The sequence below is a fragment of the Gambusia affinis genome, linkage group LG11 (assembly GCF_019740435.1).
Source record: "Gambusia affinis linkage group LG11, SWU_Gaff_1.0, whole genome shotgun sequence".
NCBI classification, from domain to species: domain Eukaryota; kingdom Metazoa; phylum Chordata; class Actinopteri; order Cyprinodontiformes; family Poeciliidae; genus Gambusia; species Gambusia affinis.
The window spans coordinates 20,775,859-20,790,665 of NC_057878.1; the positions used below are offsets into that span (position 1 = coordinate 20,775,859).

At 37.2% G+C, this 14,807-nt stretch overlaps 2 protein-coding genes across 3 annotated transcripts; both read left to right on the forward strand.

Annotated features, from left to right (window-relative positions):
* Positions 1-247: 247 nt before the first annotated feature.
* On the forward strand, positions 248-2,985 carry LOC122840340 (tubulin alpha chain). Its single transcript, XM_044132651.1, has 4 exons — positions 248-371; positions 1,321-1,543; positions 1,632-1,780; positions 1,888-2,985. Exons 1-4 carry the CDS (start codon positions 276-278, stop codon positions 2,863-2,865), a joined length of 1,446 nt encoding a protein of 481 aa, XP_043988586.1. The 5' UTR covers positions 248-275; the 3' UTR covers positions 2,866-2,985.
* Positions 2,986-5,725: 2,740 nt separating this feature from the next.
* On the forward strand, positions 5,726-13,732 carry dnajb2 (DnaJ heat shock protein family (Hsp40) member B2). Of its 2 annotated transcripts, XM_044132657.1 has the most exons (11): positions 5,730-6,035; positions 7,252-7,347; positions 7,600-7,709; positions 7,991-8,044; positions 8,202-8,315; positions 8,551-8,625; positions 8,758-8,884; positions 9,008-9,078; positions 10,195-10,458; positions 13,441-13,514; positions 13,647-13,732. In XM_044132657.1, the coding sequence occupies exons 2-10, from the start codon at positions 7,283-7,285 to the stop codon at positions 13,467-13,469; spliced, it is 909 nt and encodes a 302-aa protein (XP_043988592.1). In that variant the 5' UTR covers positions 5,730-6,035; positions 7,252-7,282; the 3' UTR covers positions 13,470-13,514; positions 13,647-13,732. The 2 variants fall into 2 exon arrangements, with proteins under 2 accessions (XP_043988591.1, XP_043988592.1); XM_044132656.1 differs by lacking the exons at positions 13,441-13,514; positions 13,647-13,732 and having other exon boundaries at positions 5,726-6,035; positions 10,195-11,549.
* Positions 13,733-14,807: the final 1,075 nt, after the last annotated feature.

Sequence of the window (14,807 nt, forward strand, 5' to 3'; positions counted from 1 at the left end):
CAAAAGTAATTCTAGCATTTTAGGTATTGTCCACAAATATGCATGAACATATAGAAACCATTTAAAAATGTATAAATGGTCAAACAGGGGAATTAAACTGTTATCTTCAGAACTTATGTTTTTGCAATGCCCTAAACACTGTATAAATGTGTTTTAAGGTGGCTAAAATGAAAAGCAACAGGAAGAACTTCCCTCTTTTTTTCTCTTAACTGCTGTTCCCTCCTGCCAATAAACTATGCAGCTGCTTTCTGTGGTTTACTGCCAGCCCCCTTCACATGCTTGTGTATATAAGCCCTGCCTCTCCCTTTTTTCTGCACTTCTGCCTTGTGTCTGAATCCTCATCGTCAGTCGAAGGACAAGCAGACAAAATGGTGAGTAGCTGCTTAGCTGATGACATGGCTTGGAAATTTCCACTGTCTATTTTTATTGTTTAGCTTCAACATGTGAGCCTCTTAAAGCTAAGTTGTCTCTGCTGCAATTAATGTTTTGATACAAAGGAAACTCTTTCCCTGTAAGCAGTAGCTAATGGGAATGCATTTTACATAATAAAGCCTTTCAGAGAGTCTTTATTGGCTATTTGGAGGAGGGAAGTGAGAGTATTCGGAATTCAGGGAAAAATAACAATTCGTGTAGACTTGACAAAACCTGATCAGATAACGGAGATTTCGTATGTTACGAAACTTTTTTTCTTACCAGATGTGTTTCATGCCAGTATATCTTGTTAAGAAGCAGAAAACATATCCAAATAAGGACAAATAAGTCTAGATTTACTGTTCTCTTTTCTAAGTGGGACTGGTCATGGTAATCGTGGCAGTGGGAGGGATGAAATAAACAGGAAAGAAAAAAGAGGAGTGGTTTGCCTGCAGTGCAAGCTAGATGGCAGACATTTTGTATGGAATCTTTGCTTTAGGAAATGTGGATAAAGAGGGAGAGAGAGAGAGAGAGAGAGAGAGAAAGAGAGGAGACATCCCTAAGTGTTACACAGCATTACAGGCTGCAGCTGTGGATAGGATGGGAGGAGGGATCCAAATGGGGGAGGGGATGAGGAAAGGGAGGGATACAAGAATGGGAGGTGTGGGTAAAAATTTTCCATCTTCTTGACGCATAGCCTTCCTGTCTGACAAATATTCTATTTTTTGAAAACCAAGACACAATGGAGACTTCCTTATATGTTTCAGTGACACCCAGAAATGCTTCTAAGTTACTCTAGTGCCTGCAGTGTTTGGTGATATAAGTCAAGCTCTGTGTGCAAACATTCTCACAAAGTATATGAACATGTGCTGATAATAAAGTTATCAACCTTTTCTCCTATTTCTTTAGCGTGAGTGTATTTCTATGCATGTTGGCCAAGCTGGAGCCCAAATGGGCAATGCATGCTGGGAGCTGTACTGTCTGGAACATGGAATCCAGCCAGATGGTCAGATGCCTTCTGACAAGACTATTGGAGGAGGGGATGACTCATTCAACACCTTCTTCAGTGAGACAGGGGCAGGAAAGCATGTACCCAGGGCCATCTTTGTCGATCTGGAACCTACTGTCATTGGTCAGCAGTCTACAGATGAACAATCACTTAGAAATATTTGACATTGTGAACTGGTTTTCATTTAAAATTTTTTATTGCTCATTTACAGATGAGGTGCGTACAGGAACCTACCGACAGCTGTTCCACCCTGAGCAGCTTATTACAGGAAAGGAAGATGCTGCCAACAACTACGCACGTGGTCACTACACCATCGGCAAGGAGATCATAGACCTTGTTCTAGATAGGACACGTAAACTGGTAAGGGTTTGCAGGATATTTGCAATAGCTTTACAGGATTTTGATTTCTTGAGAGGTTGTAGTTGCTGGAGTCAACTTCTAATTCCTCATAAACCATGTTTTTTCAGGCTGATCAGTGCACTGGTCTGCAAGGTTTCCTCATCTTCCACTCCTTTGGAGGAGGAACTGGTTCTGGTTTTACCTCCCTGCTGATGGAAAGACTCTCTGTCGACTATGGGAAAAAGTCCAAACTTGAATTTGCTGTCTATCCAGCACCCCAGGTTTCCACAGCAGTAGTGGAGCCTTACAACTCCATTCTAACCACCCACACCACACTGGAGCACTCCGATTGTGCTTTCATGGTGGACAATGAGGCCATCTATGATATCTGCCGCAGAAATCTTGACATTGAGAGACCAACCTACACCAACTTGAACAGGCTTATTGGTCAGATTGTGTCTTCAATCACAGCATCCCTGCGTTTTGATGGAGCCCTGAATGTTGACCTGACAGAGTTCCAGACCAACTTGGTGCCTTATCCTCGTATCCACTTCCCTCTGGCCACTTACGCTCCAGTGATCTCTGCTGAAAAAGCCTACCATGAGCAACTATCTGTGGCTGACATCACCAATGCATGCTTTGAACCAGCTAATCAGATGGTGAAATGTGACCCACGTCATGGCAAATACATGGCTTGCTGTCTGCTATACCGTGGCGATGTTGTACCCAAAGATGTAAACTCAGCCATTGCTGCCATCAAAACCAAACGTACCATCCAGTTTGTGGACTGGTGTCCCACAGGTTTCAAGGTGGGAATCAACTACCAGCCTCCTACTGTAGTTCCTGGAGGAGACCTTGCTAAGGTGCAAAGAGCTGTGTGCATGTTGAGCAACACCACCGCCATCGCTGAGGCCTGGGCCAGGCTCGACCACAAGTTTGATCTCATGTATGCCAAGAGAGCCTTTGTCCACTGGTATGTTGGAGAGGGAATGGAGGAGGGAGAGTTCTCAGAGGCCAGAGAAGATATGGCTGCTTTAGAGAAGGATTATGAAGAGGTGGGCACTGACAGCATGGGAGATGAAGATGAAGAGGGAGAGGAGTATTAAGGGGGCCAAAACCAGCACACATTCCAAATGTTGCTCTGAATAGAGCACATTCCCAGAAGCATCCATAAATGCTGAGAAAGTTATCTGTCAATATTATCAATAAAAGCTCACATGAATGAATTAGGTGATTTGTGGTCTTTTTGAAAGTTAAAGGCTTAGCAAATAAGGTTAATGGGGTTCAATTGTCCAAAGCAAATAACCAAGCAAAAGCAATCTGTGACACACCTCACATGACTTCCTGAGAGGAAGTGCACAACTATATTAATACATGTGACTCATAATCAGAGTTGGCTAGAGTATTTAAATACTATATTATACTTAGTATATTATATTATGTTCAAGTAAGAGTAGCACTTCATCAACATATTTTTACTGAATTAAAAGTAAGAAAGTATTGTCCAAGAAATTACTAAACAAGCAATTTGGACTTGTTTAGTCCAAATTACCCAAATAATTGTGTCCAGAGTAAGAGCAAAAAATATTATGTAAAAGAGCTACTTGAGTAATGAATACTAATCATAAAATGTTATCCATAATTTAGAAAGTGTCAGACATACGAAAATATGAACTTATTTGCAAATTCTTATGTTTTACAGATTAAAATGGAAATTTATTCAAATAAATAACATAAGATTATACTATATCACAAAGTAACAAATCCAGGAAGAAGAAACAAGAGAAATTTTAAAGATCAAATTAGTTCGATATACACTAACACACACAATAGGTAATGTAAATGCAACAGGTTAAGGTGCTTTTGGTGACAATACATCTTTATTTTCTAATTTTCTCCAAATGTCACAGAAGTTTCACATGATAGAAAATAACATTGAAACAATAAAGCCTGTGGACAAACAACAGGTCTCTCTAAGCTATAGATGTGTGTTTGTGTCTCAGAATTTTGGTTAAAACAAGTTTGTTCTTGAAGGTGATAGAGTATTCAGAAATTTTATTCAAGTAATAGCATACCCTATGATGAAGTAAAACTACTCCTAAAAGTTTTTATTTTCAAAGTTACTCAAGTACGTAACTCAATAAATGTAACTAGTTACTACACCTCAGCTCATAATCAACATTACCCTCATTATTCAATGAGTACATCAGCAACAGTTATGAAAAGCCTTATTTTAATATATTAGTCGGCAATAAGTACAATATTTGCAAGTGCGAGGATTAAATACTTTAATTGTGTATTATGTGAATTATTGTTTACATAAATGTTGAGCTCATTTCTACGGAAGAGGATTAGGGCCACCGAAAAAAAATAAAATAAAAATTCTGACTTTATTCTCAGAATTCTGACTTTAATCTCAGAATTCTGACTTTAAAGTGAGAATTCTTTTTTTCTTTTTTTCGGTGGCCCTAATCCTCTTCCCTACTCTTCCGTAGTGTTTGTGTTACCTGTTTAGTTGTGATTTTGTGTTAGTTTGTAACGTTTTAAGTTTGTTTTTTGTTGTTGGTTTTGTTTTTTGGTTCGGGTGTGGCCATCAGACGTGCCTGGCTGGATGGCGTCTGAGGACGCTATGGAGGTTGGTGCTGGAGTTTTCTCCACGCTAGCATGAACGGCCTCAAGGTGGATGCTGGTTCTACGTGGAGCGTGGAGGAAGTTTGTTTGGCTGTATGCGAGGTGATCGGACATGGGTCCATCATGTCAGCAGCTCAAATGAGTGGAGCTGTTGGGCAGTTTGTTGAGACGGTTGAGCCAAACTCAACAGTAGGTAGAAGCGGACATTTTTTACAGGTGTCACCGCTCAGGCAACAGGCCTTACATCAAAATCTGTGACCCGTTATTTTCTGTAACCGCAGAGGGCGATAGAGCGCAGGTACTTCTTGAAAATCAGCGAGAAGAAGAGATTTTACGTAAACTGCGTAAATACTGTTACAGCTGGGATTGTAAACTTCATGGCTCCTTCCACGGAGAAATATAATGTATTACTTAGTATTTGACTTTCAACTGTTTGACTGACCATCGCACTTCATTCCTATGAGCTGTCATTAAAATATGTTAACCATCTGTGGCCGTTTAATAAATCGTTAAACGATTAAGAAATTATTCTAAGTGCTCTGGTAGTTTTTCACACGATTTTAAATGTTTCTGCCACCTCTTCATTACAGTCGTATCACAGTTATAACAATATTTAACCCTCAAATAGCCAAATTGACACTGGTCGCACATTTTCATGGCCATAATAGTCCGTAACCTTACTGTACAGACCTGTAAATTATGTCAGGGTGACTATTTTTCAAACTTCTGCTACCTTTTTACCACCATCTGAGTATATTTCTAACAATATTTAACCCTCAAATAGCCAAATTGACTCTGGTCGCAGATTTTGATGGCCATAATTGGCAGTTATCAATAATAAAGTCAATAACTCAACACAAGCGATTTGCTGTTGCCCCCTGCTGGTCAGTTGGAGTGAATGCTGTAAATAATAATCCCATACAATCTGTTGGATTTCCTTTGACAAAAAAACATTTCTCCACAACTGACAGTAAAGACAGATTAAAAATTATAGTACTGCTCTTTTAACTATTGAATGGATACATAACTAGCTATAAGGGGGCAGACTTGTATCATGAGCACCTTAATTCGTGTATATAAATTGTTCGAATGATGTGCCAAGCATAACTCCAAAGCTTCGATCTCGTCACTCAAAGAATTTTATCCAATGATAATATTTAACATTAACTCGCTATAGTTTTCGATTTGTAAACATGCCAGAAGTTTTAGACAGGTAGCACAGATAGTCAGAACACCGGTTTTTTAATTAACGTAGTTGAATCAACAAACATTGGAATCAACAAGCGCAACATGAGAGTGGGCGGGGCTTGTTACGTATAGTAAACGCTGGTATTTTCTAGACACAGTCTGTCAGCTCGCAGTGACGTAGCGGGCACGGCTCAGACCAGCACTCAACGTAAACTGGGTTAACGGTCTTCCTGTCCTTCCTACTGAAAACACGGGAGCACAGCACGAGGGCTTAACCATATCTTTAGTGACAGTCTATCGCTGGTAAACATATTCGTGACGAGACATCTTGGAAGTAAAACAGGAGAGGGAGGTGGCTGCTTGGTTGTCACAAGAGAAAATCATTCCACAAGACATATTAACTGTCATCTGTAAGGAGGACAAACGGCTCAACTGCCCGGATCGTAACACTTGAAAGGTAGGTAATTTTTGTCTGTAGCATCTAAGGTGTCGCTACCACCAGCTAACATTACACTCAGTTGTTTGTTTATAATAAACCCAAATTCACCATAAAAGGAATATGTGGCTCTCATATTATGAAACAATGGTTAACTCCCCCAACTCTACGCACTCAAACAGCACAGCACCTGTGCGTGTAAGTATACATTTGCCGTGTTTAGGCTTCTTCTGGCCTACTGTCAGGACAGCAGCAGTTGTCAGATGCCACAGTCCTGCATATAACACAGAAATAACACTTGTGTGAGCGCATGGAGTTCCCCGAGGGTAGATAAAAAGTTAAGTTTAGTTTTGTTTCTCCTGAGCCCTGAAGCCCCCCTCTGCTTGGAAACTGCTGCAGCAGGAGACTAATGAGATTGGCATGATGGTTAACTTGTAGGTATGATAAATTTGCTGACTACACTGAAGTCAAGGACACTAGAATTCTTACTTTCAAAAGCGTTTTTAATGCTTTAAACAAACTAATATTTTTAACTGACGTTAGCTGATAGTTGGGATTTAAAGAGATTTTTTATTATTTTTAAAAAGTACTTAAAAGTAACTGTAACTACTATACTTTAACAATGAGAACATCATCAATTGCAAATTGATTTTAAGAATCAATTTGCAATGCATGTGTCACATTATTATTATTATTATTATTATTATTATTATTATTATTATTATTATTATTATTATTGTTTAAACAACATAGCCATCTTTAATGGAAATTAACCCATTGTGGATTTTTTATTATATTTAAAACAAATACTAATACATATGCCGTTTTTTTAAAACATGACGCTTTAAAAAGATTCATGGTTTTTAAATCTGATGCATGATTAACTTCTCAGATAACTTTACTTTCCAAACCATAAAACTGGTTTGGAAAACAGCTATATGGTTCCTTCTGTAAAGAAATAGTTAGAAATTTTGTTAATTAAATTTAAAGCTGGAGAAAGTAAACAATCCAAAGGTAATATCTATGATGTAATACCAATATTGTGCATTTTTCATGCACAGTATTGTTTTTATTATATGGCATCTTGGCTAAAATACGTATCAAGAATATTTCATTTAATATTATTTTGATAAGTGATTCTGCCACAACTGTTTAACATGCATTTTGGTAGTTGCCTTAATGGACAATAATAATATTCATAAAGGCAATTAAATATGAGTAAATGATTGAATTTCAGAGTGGTGTTCTAAAGAGTGACGGGAGGCGATATGGTGAACTATTATAGTGTGCTGGGAGTGTCCAGGAATGCCTCGCAGGATGACATCAAGAAGGCGTAAGTACAATAAGAGTATTTGATGGTTGTCTGTGGTATGGCCAAGTATGAAAAAAAGAACTTTATTTCAAATGTAATTCATTGCTGGCCTGGCCATTTAGGCTTGGCTAAATGAGAGGACATTTATAATTTTTCGTTTCAGTTCCATTAGTACAACTATTTTGATAATAATGTTATGCTATAAAAGATGTTTATTCAGTTTGTATGGTTGTATATTTGGTATTGGCATTTGTTTTTGAATGTCTGGTGCAGGTACAGGAAATTGGCCCTGAAATGGCATCCGGATAAAAATCCAGACAACAAGGAAGAGGCAGAGAGAAAATTCAAAGAACTTGCTGAGGCCTATGAAGTCCTGTCTGACAGTAAGTCATAATTTAAAGATTTGTGTTGGTGTGTTTTAAACTCAGGTAAAGCAAAATTAAAATAAAATTAAAAAAACTCTTTTTACCAGTCGATGAGATCCTCTTTCAAACAATCCAAAAAATTGAGGCCTCTTATTCACAATGTACTAACGGTGCAGTATTTAGTATTCAGTTTTAACATACTGGCATTCATTTTTCAACCTAACACTTGTGTGTTTAATGTGTTGAAAGTGTTGTAAAAAACAGTCATTTATGGGTGCTCTTTTTTTTTTTCTCAACAGAAAGCAGACGAGATGCATATGACAGATATGGAAATGACAATGTGCGACACTCAGGTAAGTACACGTACGCTGATGTATGGAAGATCAATAGTTATTAGGCAACTTACTTTAATTACTCACATTTGATGTTAGCGATCTTCAACTTGTTGTTATTGATATGATGATACTTTATTTTTCCTCATCCACTAACTCTGACATCATAATTTCCCAGGTTCTACCACTACAGACTACTCAGACCTCCCAGAATTCACCTTCACATTTCGCAACCCGGATGAGGTGTTCAGAGAGTTTTTTGGTGGACAGGATCCTTTTGCTAGCTTTTTTGGTATGTCAAACTGTTCGGACAAGATTCAGTTATTTTCTCTCCATGACTTTAAAACATTTTTGAATTTTCTTCTCAGTTAGGAAATAGATGCACATTAATGAACAAGTCATTAAAGTAACTGATCTCACCTGTACTGGACAAAAATTACATTAGTGGAAATCATCCCTTTCCTTGATGCCATTCCTTCTGTATTTATGGGCTGATATATGCTAACATGACTGCATTTCTCATCCAGATGACTTTGCATCGTTTGGAGTCCCACATTCTCGCCTTGGCCCCAGTCGATTTTTCTCTTTTCCCTCATCTGGAGGTAAACACCTAAGGGCTCAATGCAGCAATAAGGAATTTCATATTATGTTTTCAGTTAAAATAGCTTGTTAACTCTTATTTTTTAATAATTGCTGGGTATCTGCAAAAATGTCTTTCTTTTTTTTTTCTGAAGTTGAATTTAGCTCCTTTTCCTCCTCTTTTGGTGGTGTTGGTGGGATGGAGAGCATGGGAGGATCTAACTTCAGATCGGTTTCTACCTCCACTCGCATTGTAAATGGAAAAAGCACCACCACCAAGAAGTATGTGAAACCTCCCCTTGTTAAACCATTCAGCCAATTAAATACTTCCATTAAAGTACATTTTTCTTTCAGATGAAATGCATTTTTTTCTTTTTCACTAATCCTAGTTTATTTTATTTGCAGGATAAAGGAAAATGGGACGGAGAGGATAGAGATTGAAGAGGATGGGGTATTAAAGAGAGTTCTTATCAATGGTAAGAAACTGAACACTATAATTGGTGAGCAATTTTGAAACATTTTATTTTAGTCATTAGTATATTTTTCCATTCTCACTTTATTTGGTAACTCTGTTAACCTTTCTCCAGTTCCATGTGTATAAAATGGAATAATTCCCATTCAATCTGTCATGAAGAATATAGCCGGCATATTTAACTTCCCTAAATAAGAGCTAAGAGTTTTATTTACTTTTATTGTGTTTATGCTATTACTAAACTCTCAAAAGGACACAAATCCCTGTTTAAATTATTGACATTTGAGACCTAAAAATGGCAGGTTTGTGTGTGTGTGTGTGTGAGTAAATATTTTAGAGGGGTAGCCTACATCTAAGCTGGCAACACATGAAGCAAAAAAGTAAGGAAAAAATAGAACAGTTAAAAAAAAAAAGTGAAATTACTAGACACACATTTTTACTAAATAATATCTGGGGGAGTTGTAGCCAAAATGCGGAAATGCTCAGCATAAGAAATGACTTATTTTGTTTCATCAAACTTAAAAGTTGGCTAATAATATTAGGTTGTAGTGTTATGAGGGATTGGTGCACAAAACTGGAGTTTTCTGCACAAACTGTGTAAAAGAGAGATAACTGCTTTTATAGCATTTGTTTTATAATAATGCTATTCTAAGTTGATATGGTATTTGCTGTGCAAACTAGTATGTTATTTTGATATAAAGTTGTGGTTTGCAGCAAATGTTACGGGCTCCAGTAATTTTTATCACAAAGTCTTACTGAAACATTGCTTTGGTGAAATATTTAATTTACCAGAGAAAAACATTAGTCAAATTCTCTTTATTTTTCATAGTTTATGAAGGTACTTGGATGAAGAGCTCTTTATTTTGCATGGATACAAGGTTTCACTGTTACCATAATTATGTATTTGTATAAACAGTATATTACAGAAAACAGTGAGAAGAACTCTCTAGAAGAGTTTTCTTGACATCCATTTTTCCACTTCAGTATGGGAATTGTGACACTTTGAGCTCTAACACTACTACATATAACATAAAGACCAATCTTGAGTATCTTTATAAGTAGTTAATTTGTTTTACCATATGATATATAAACATAACGTCTTGGTGTCTGTTTCTCGTAGGTGTAGAAGATGAAATGGCTCTCGCAGTGGAGCTCAGCAGAAGAGAAGGAGAGAAGTCCTCCATCATGAGCGGATCAGCCCGCCACTACGACTGCTCTGCGACTCCACATCGCTCATTTAGTGCAGCTCCCAGCTACAACCATGTGGCTACAGGGGACAGTGAAGATGAAGAAGAAGATGATGAAGATCTTCAGATGGCTTTGGCATGCAGCCTGTCAGAAATGGAGGCCCAGCAGAAAGCCAATTCTACCAACTTCATATCAGGTGCTGGGGGTAGGGGAAGAACCAAATGTGGTAAAATTGGGGGCTGCATGGGAAAAGGGCTTGTAAATAGACAAAAAGTTAATGTGTCCAGTGGTTACAAAGTAGCAGCAGGAGAGCAAGATGACGGAGGTCACTTTAAATCTGACACAAGATCTGGAAATATTATTGAAAAGAAGCAAAAAGGAACCACAGAGCCAGCCACAGCTGCTGTTTCTGCACTTCCGAGTGAAGAAAAGGTCAAACCTGCAGCAAAAACATCTGATGGCTGTGTGAAAAAGAAAGTATGTAGGTGTGTTATGTGCTAGTGTGGTTTAAATGCATATTTGGGAAGGCTTCCCGTGCTTTTACTTACCATGGTGTCAGCTTGCCACACTACATTGTGAGTGCAAAAATCCTTCTTCGAGGCTAAAGATTTTGATGTCAAAAATAGCAGTTGAAAGAAACAAACTTTAAAGACTTGGAGGTGTTTGTTTTCAGCGTGTAATCTTGACTTCTGCACATGAGGTCAAGTGAACCTCAAAATTAAACTTGTTTTGATCTGTAGCTGCAAAGGACATCAAGTAATTGTTTCTGAATGACTATGCATGTGCCAGTTTTAATATTTCCACAGACGGGAAAGGGAATGTCTGAGTAGGATGAGAACTGACTGGTGGAATGGGTAGGAAGTCAGATGAGAAACACTTTGAATTTTGTATTCTTAAAAGAAATTGTTAGAAATTGGGGATACTGTGTTTTTGGATTTGAGCTACAAGAAATTTGGTTTCAGTGAGAAGGTTTGAACTGGGATTGTTCTTTAACAAGTTGGTGCTAAGGAATTAGATGAAAAATATTAGGTTCTTTTTAAGGAACATGCAAAAGCCTTATAACAATGAAATGTGTAAGACTGACTATCTTTCTGTTTGTCTGAGTGTGTGGGTTAATTGCAATTTTGCCACAGAATGTTCTCATTCAGACTCTATGGCAAAGACTGAGTAATAGAAATGTGCCAAACCAATGTCAGTCTGAAACAACAAACTGAAATCAAAAAGCATAACACAGGACGTTCTGTGGCAGTTTTTGTCTGTTTGATTAAATAAGCCTTCTGTAATTTACTGAGAGTCATTGATTAAAAATGAAATTATTTGAAGCACAAAGTTTGAACTTAGACATGTTCAAAATGCACACAATTTCCTTAACAAACTACCTTAAAGAACAGTATAATTAATTGTACAGTGCCTTGGGAAAGTACCTCTGGGATAATTCCAGCTTAAACGTTTCTACAGCTAATGTAGGCAAAAGGAGTGCCAAATGATACTTTTTGATCTAGATGATAAGCACCTCAAATAATGCTTAACCTAACACAGGACATCACCTTCAAGACACCATCCCCATTGTAAGACATGGTGGTGGCAACATCATTCTGTGAGCATGTTCTTCTCTAGGAAGAGTGAATATGGTCAGAGTTGACTGGAAGGTGAATAAAAGAATTGAGAAACTGTTGTGAAGAGTCTGCAGAAGAGTCTGAAGAAGAGTCGAAGATGTGGTGGAGGTTCACCTTCCAGTGGCACTGATCAGACAGTCATAGCTACATTAGAATGGTTTACATCAAAGTATCTTTATCTGTTAGAAAGGCCTAGTCAAATACTTTAAAATGGATGCTAACTGATCAAATCTATCCAATCTAACTAAGCTTGATATGTTTTATTTTTTTGTTAAAATTGCCTTAGATGTGCAAAAACATACTTTAATGGCTCAGGAGAGCTGATATTATTAAGGTAGAGCTTCAGAATACATCAGAGCTACACTTACCTTGAATTGGATTGTTGTGACTTCGGGGAGGCAGTTGGTCCTTCAACTGGAGGTCACTGGTTCAATTCCCAACTTTCACAGTTTTCATTCACTGACCTTGAACAAGAGTCACTTTGCTTCACAATGTGTTGGCTACAGGTAAGCTGCTTTAGATAAGAGCATCCTCTTACCTGATAAAGTGTAACTTTGTCATTGCCATTATTTCTTTTTAAGATATAACCAACAGATGAAGACAACAGCAAATAAATTACGTTGCTAATTCACAAGAATGTGAGGTTCTGCTCACTCACTGCCCTTTATATTTGTATGCACTTTTTACTCTCACCATTGCACTGTAATGGCACATTACTTAAACTACAGTAATAATTTTTATGTGCACATCAAAGTGTAGAATTTAATAGGGACAGAGAGCTCGTGTGCATGTGTGTGTTAGTGTGGGCTATTGCTGTGATTGGTGCTGTCTGCTTTGAAAAAAACCTTGTTTTAGACCTGGAACGAGGTAAAAGTGTTGTTTAATGGTACAGTAATAACTGTGAAAAGGATTGTTGTTTTTGTGAAGATTGCCTCTGAAGTTAAGAACAGTCTTGTTGGTGCCAAATGCCAAAACATTAAAAGTAAGTTACCAGTAGTGTCTAGTGTTAAAGGCATATTTCAGGCAGCATCTGTCTGACTTGTTTTTCTGGCTCTTCATACACATTAATGTTCTAGCACGCAAATTTCATCAGTGCTTTAATTGTTTTATGTTGTAACTGTTTTGGATAAAATTATTACTATCACCGGCAAAGGGAAAAGAAATAAAGGAATTATTTTGAAAGAATAAAATATAATTCCTCCTCTTAATTGTTAGTGTGAAGAACAACACACTTAACAATAAAGAGGAGGAATGGTAGTGTTGTATTAATTGCCTTGCAATATTGTTCTACTTTGCACTACAATGTTATTTTTTTAAACATTGCTTAATGGATAATGACAAATAAAAATTGAGCCTAAAGATGAGTTTGGATTATTCTTTTCAGGTTTTTATATTGCCTCTTTTAATCTTACTGTGTCTGAAATGATAGTTATATTTTTATTTCCGACTGGCATGTATAATGGATATAAATCCTGTCTCATGATTTACATAATCAAATATTTCGTTTTAATCTCGGTGCCTGAGTGAAAGCCCTGTCTTATACTTCCTGCTTCCTGTTTCAGACTCAGACTTCAAGGCCTTCACAAGCTAACCTGATTGGCTCTTGCTGCTCTGTGCCCTTAAGCCCAACTCGGAGGTAAAGGACCAGTGTGACTCTGAGACACCCTGAACATAAAACATTTTTCTCTCCTTTTGATCCCAATGTAGCTTCCTACTGATCATCTTTAAGATAAACTGTAACACCTATTTTTAACATCTGTTTTTGCAGGTCAAAGGTCAAACTCGCTACAATGCACTTTCTCTGCCCAAGATGTCTCCCATCTCGGAATTAAACTTTAAAAAACGTTGTATTTATTACTTTGTGTGTCTGTATTTGTAGCTGTTGGTAAAGAAAAAGAATGGGTTGAAAACCAAGAAAAGAGTTATTTGTACTATAAAGTTTTTGATTGATTCTTACTAAAGTTCTGCTTTAGAAAACTGGAAAAAATATGTAAATCTTGTTCAAAGATTATAGGATATGACATATTTGCTTAATGAAGTGATTGGACGACTTAGGGACAATATCTTCCAGACATAAAGCAGAAGAAATAAAGATTTTCCCACTTTTTACTTGGATTAATTTTGTATTAATTTCCCTGTTGTTGGAAGAAGGATTAATTGTAATCATGAATGCACAGTGAAATCTTCTTTTGACCAGAATCAGCTGAATTGAACTTGATTAGGCCTGACAGGCTGGTCTAAAACTCAATTGGTCAATTTTTTCTAATCAGTGAACGCAGCATACACAAGATCTGTGGAAAGTATGAGTTGTGGGAGGCCGGCCTTAAAGCTGTTCAAAACTAAAGTCAGAGAAAGAAAATAAGAAACTTTTTATAATTATTCATGTGTGTTGGTTATCCAAGTTGTAAGTAAGTGAGATTTAGAAAGAGTTTCAGCAGGTAACAGGAAGGCTACTTTCTGCACAATCAAGTTACTCGGTTTTTATTCTTTTTGAGTTTTCAATCTCTGTCATGGAACGTTCTGGATCTGGAAGTGTTGGCAGCATTTTGGAAACGTTAGGATCTACGTTCTCTGGGGAATGCACAGAGCAAAGCCAAGTAGACCAATCACTAAAATAAAATTCAGAAGACGCTTTTAAAATAAATTTCCCTAATAATTTTTATTTATTTTATTAATGTTGGTAATACCTTGTTTAAAGCAACTCTTCTCACACACTGGATTGATGGCTAGAATTTTATTTGTTTTACATATTTTTAGCTAGAAATTGTAATCAACTGATGTTGCTATTAGAGGGTCAAAGCTTCATAGGAACTGGACATCAGTTGCAATGGCAATTGGCACATCTTTAATGGCAACTATTTAAGATAGAAATCAGTGAAAACAATTAAAACCTATGTTTTCTCTAGCCTCCATATCATTTGATAAACAA

What these genes read in the sequence shown, in the direction of transcription:
- LOC122840340 (XM_044132651.1), top strand. Translation starts at nt 276, where the DNA reads ATGCTTGTGTATATAAGCCCTGCCTCTCCCTTTTTTCTGCACTTCTGC. An exon ending in AAGGACAAGCAGACAAAATG is followed by an intron (nt 372 to 1,320) that starts GTGAGTAGCTGC and finishes CTATTTCTTTAG; the next exon opens with CGTGAGTGTATTTCTATGCA. An exon ending in TAGATAGGACACGTAAACTG is followed by an intron (nt 1,781 to 1,887) that starts GTAAGGGTTTGC and finishes ATGTTTTTTCAG; the next exon opens with GCTGATCAGTGCACTGGTCT.
- dnajb2 (XM_044132656.1), top strand. Translation starts at nt 7,283, where the DNA reads ATGGTGAACTATTATAGTGTGCTGGGAGTGTCCAGGAATGCCTCGCAG. An exon ending in TGACAATGTGCGACACTCAG is followed by an intron (nt 8,045 to 8,201) that starts GTAAGTACACGT and finishes ATAATTTCCCAG; the next exon opens with GTTCTACCACTACAGACTAC. An exon ending in TCCTTTTGCTAGCTTTTTTG is followed by an intron (nt 8,316 to 8,550) that starts GTATGTCAAACT and finishes TTTCTCATCCAG; the next exon opens with ATGACTTTGCATCGTTTGGA.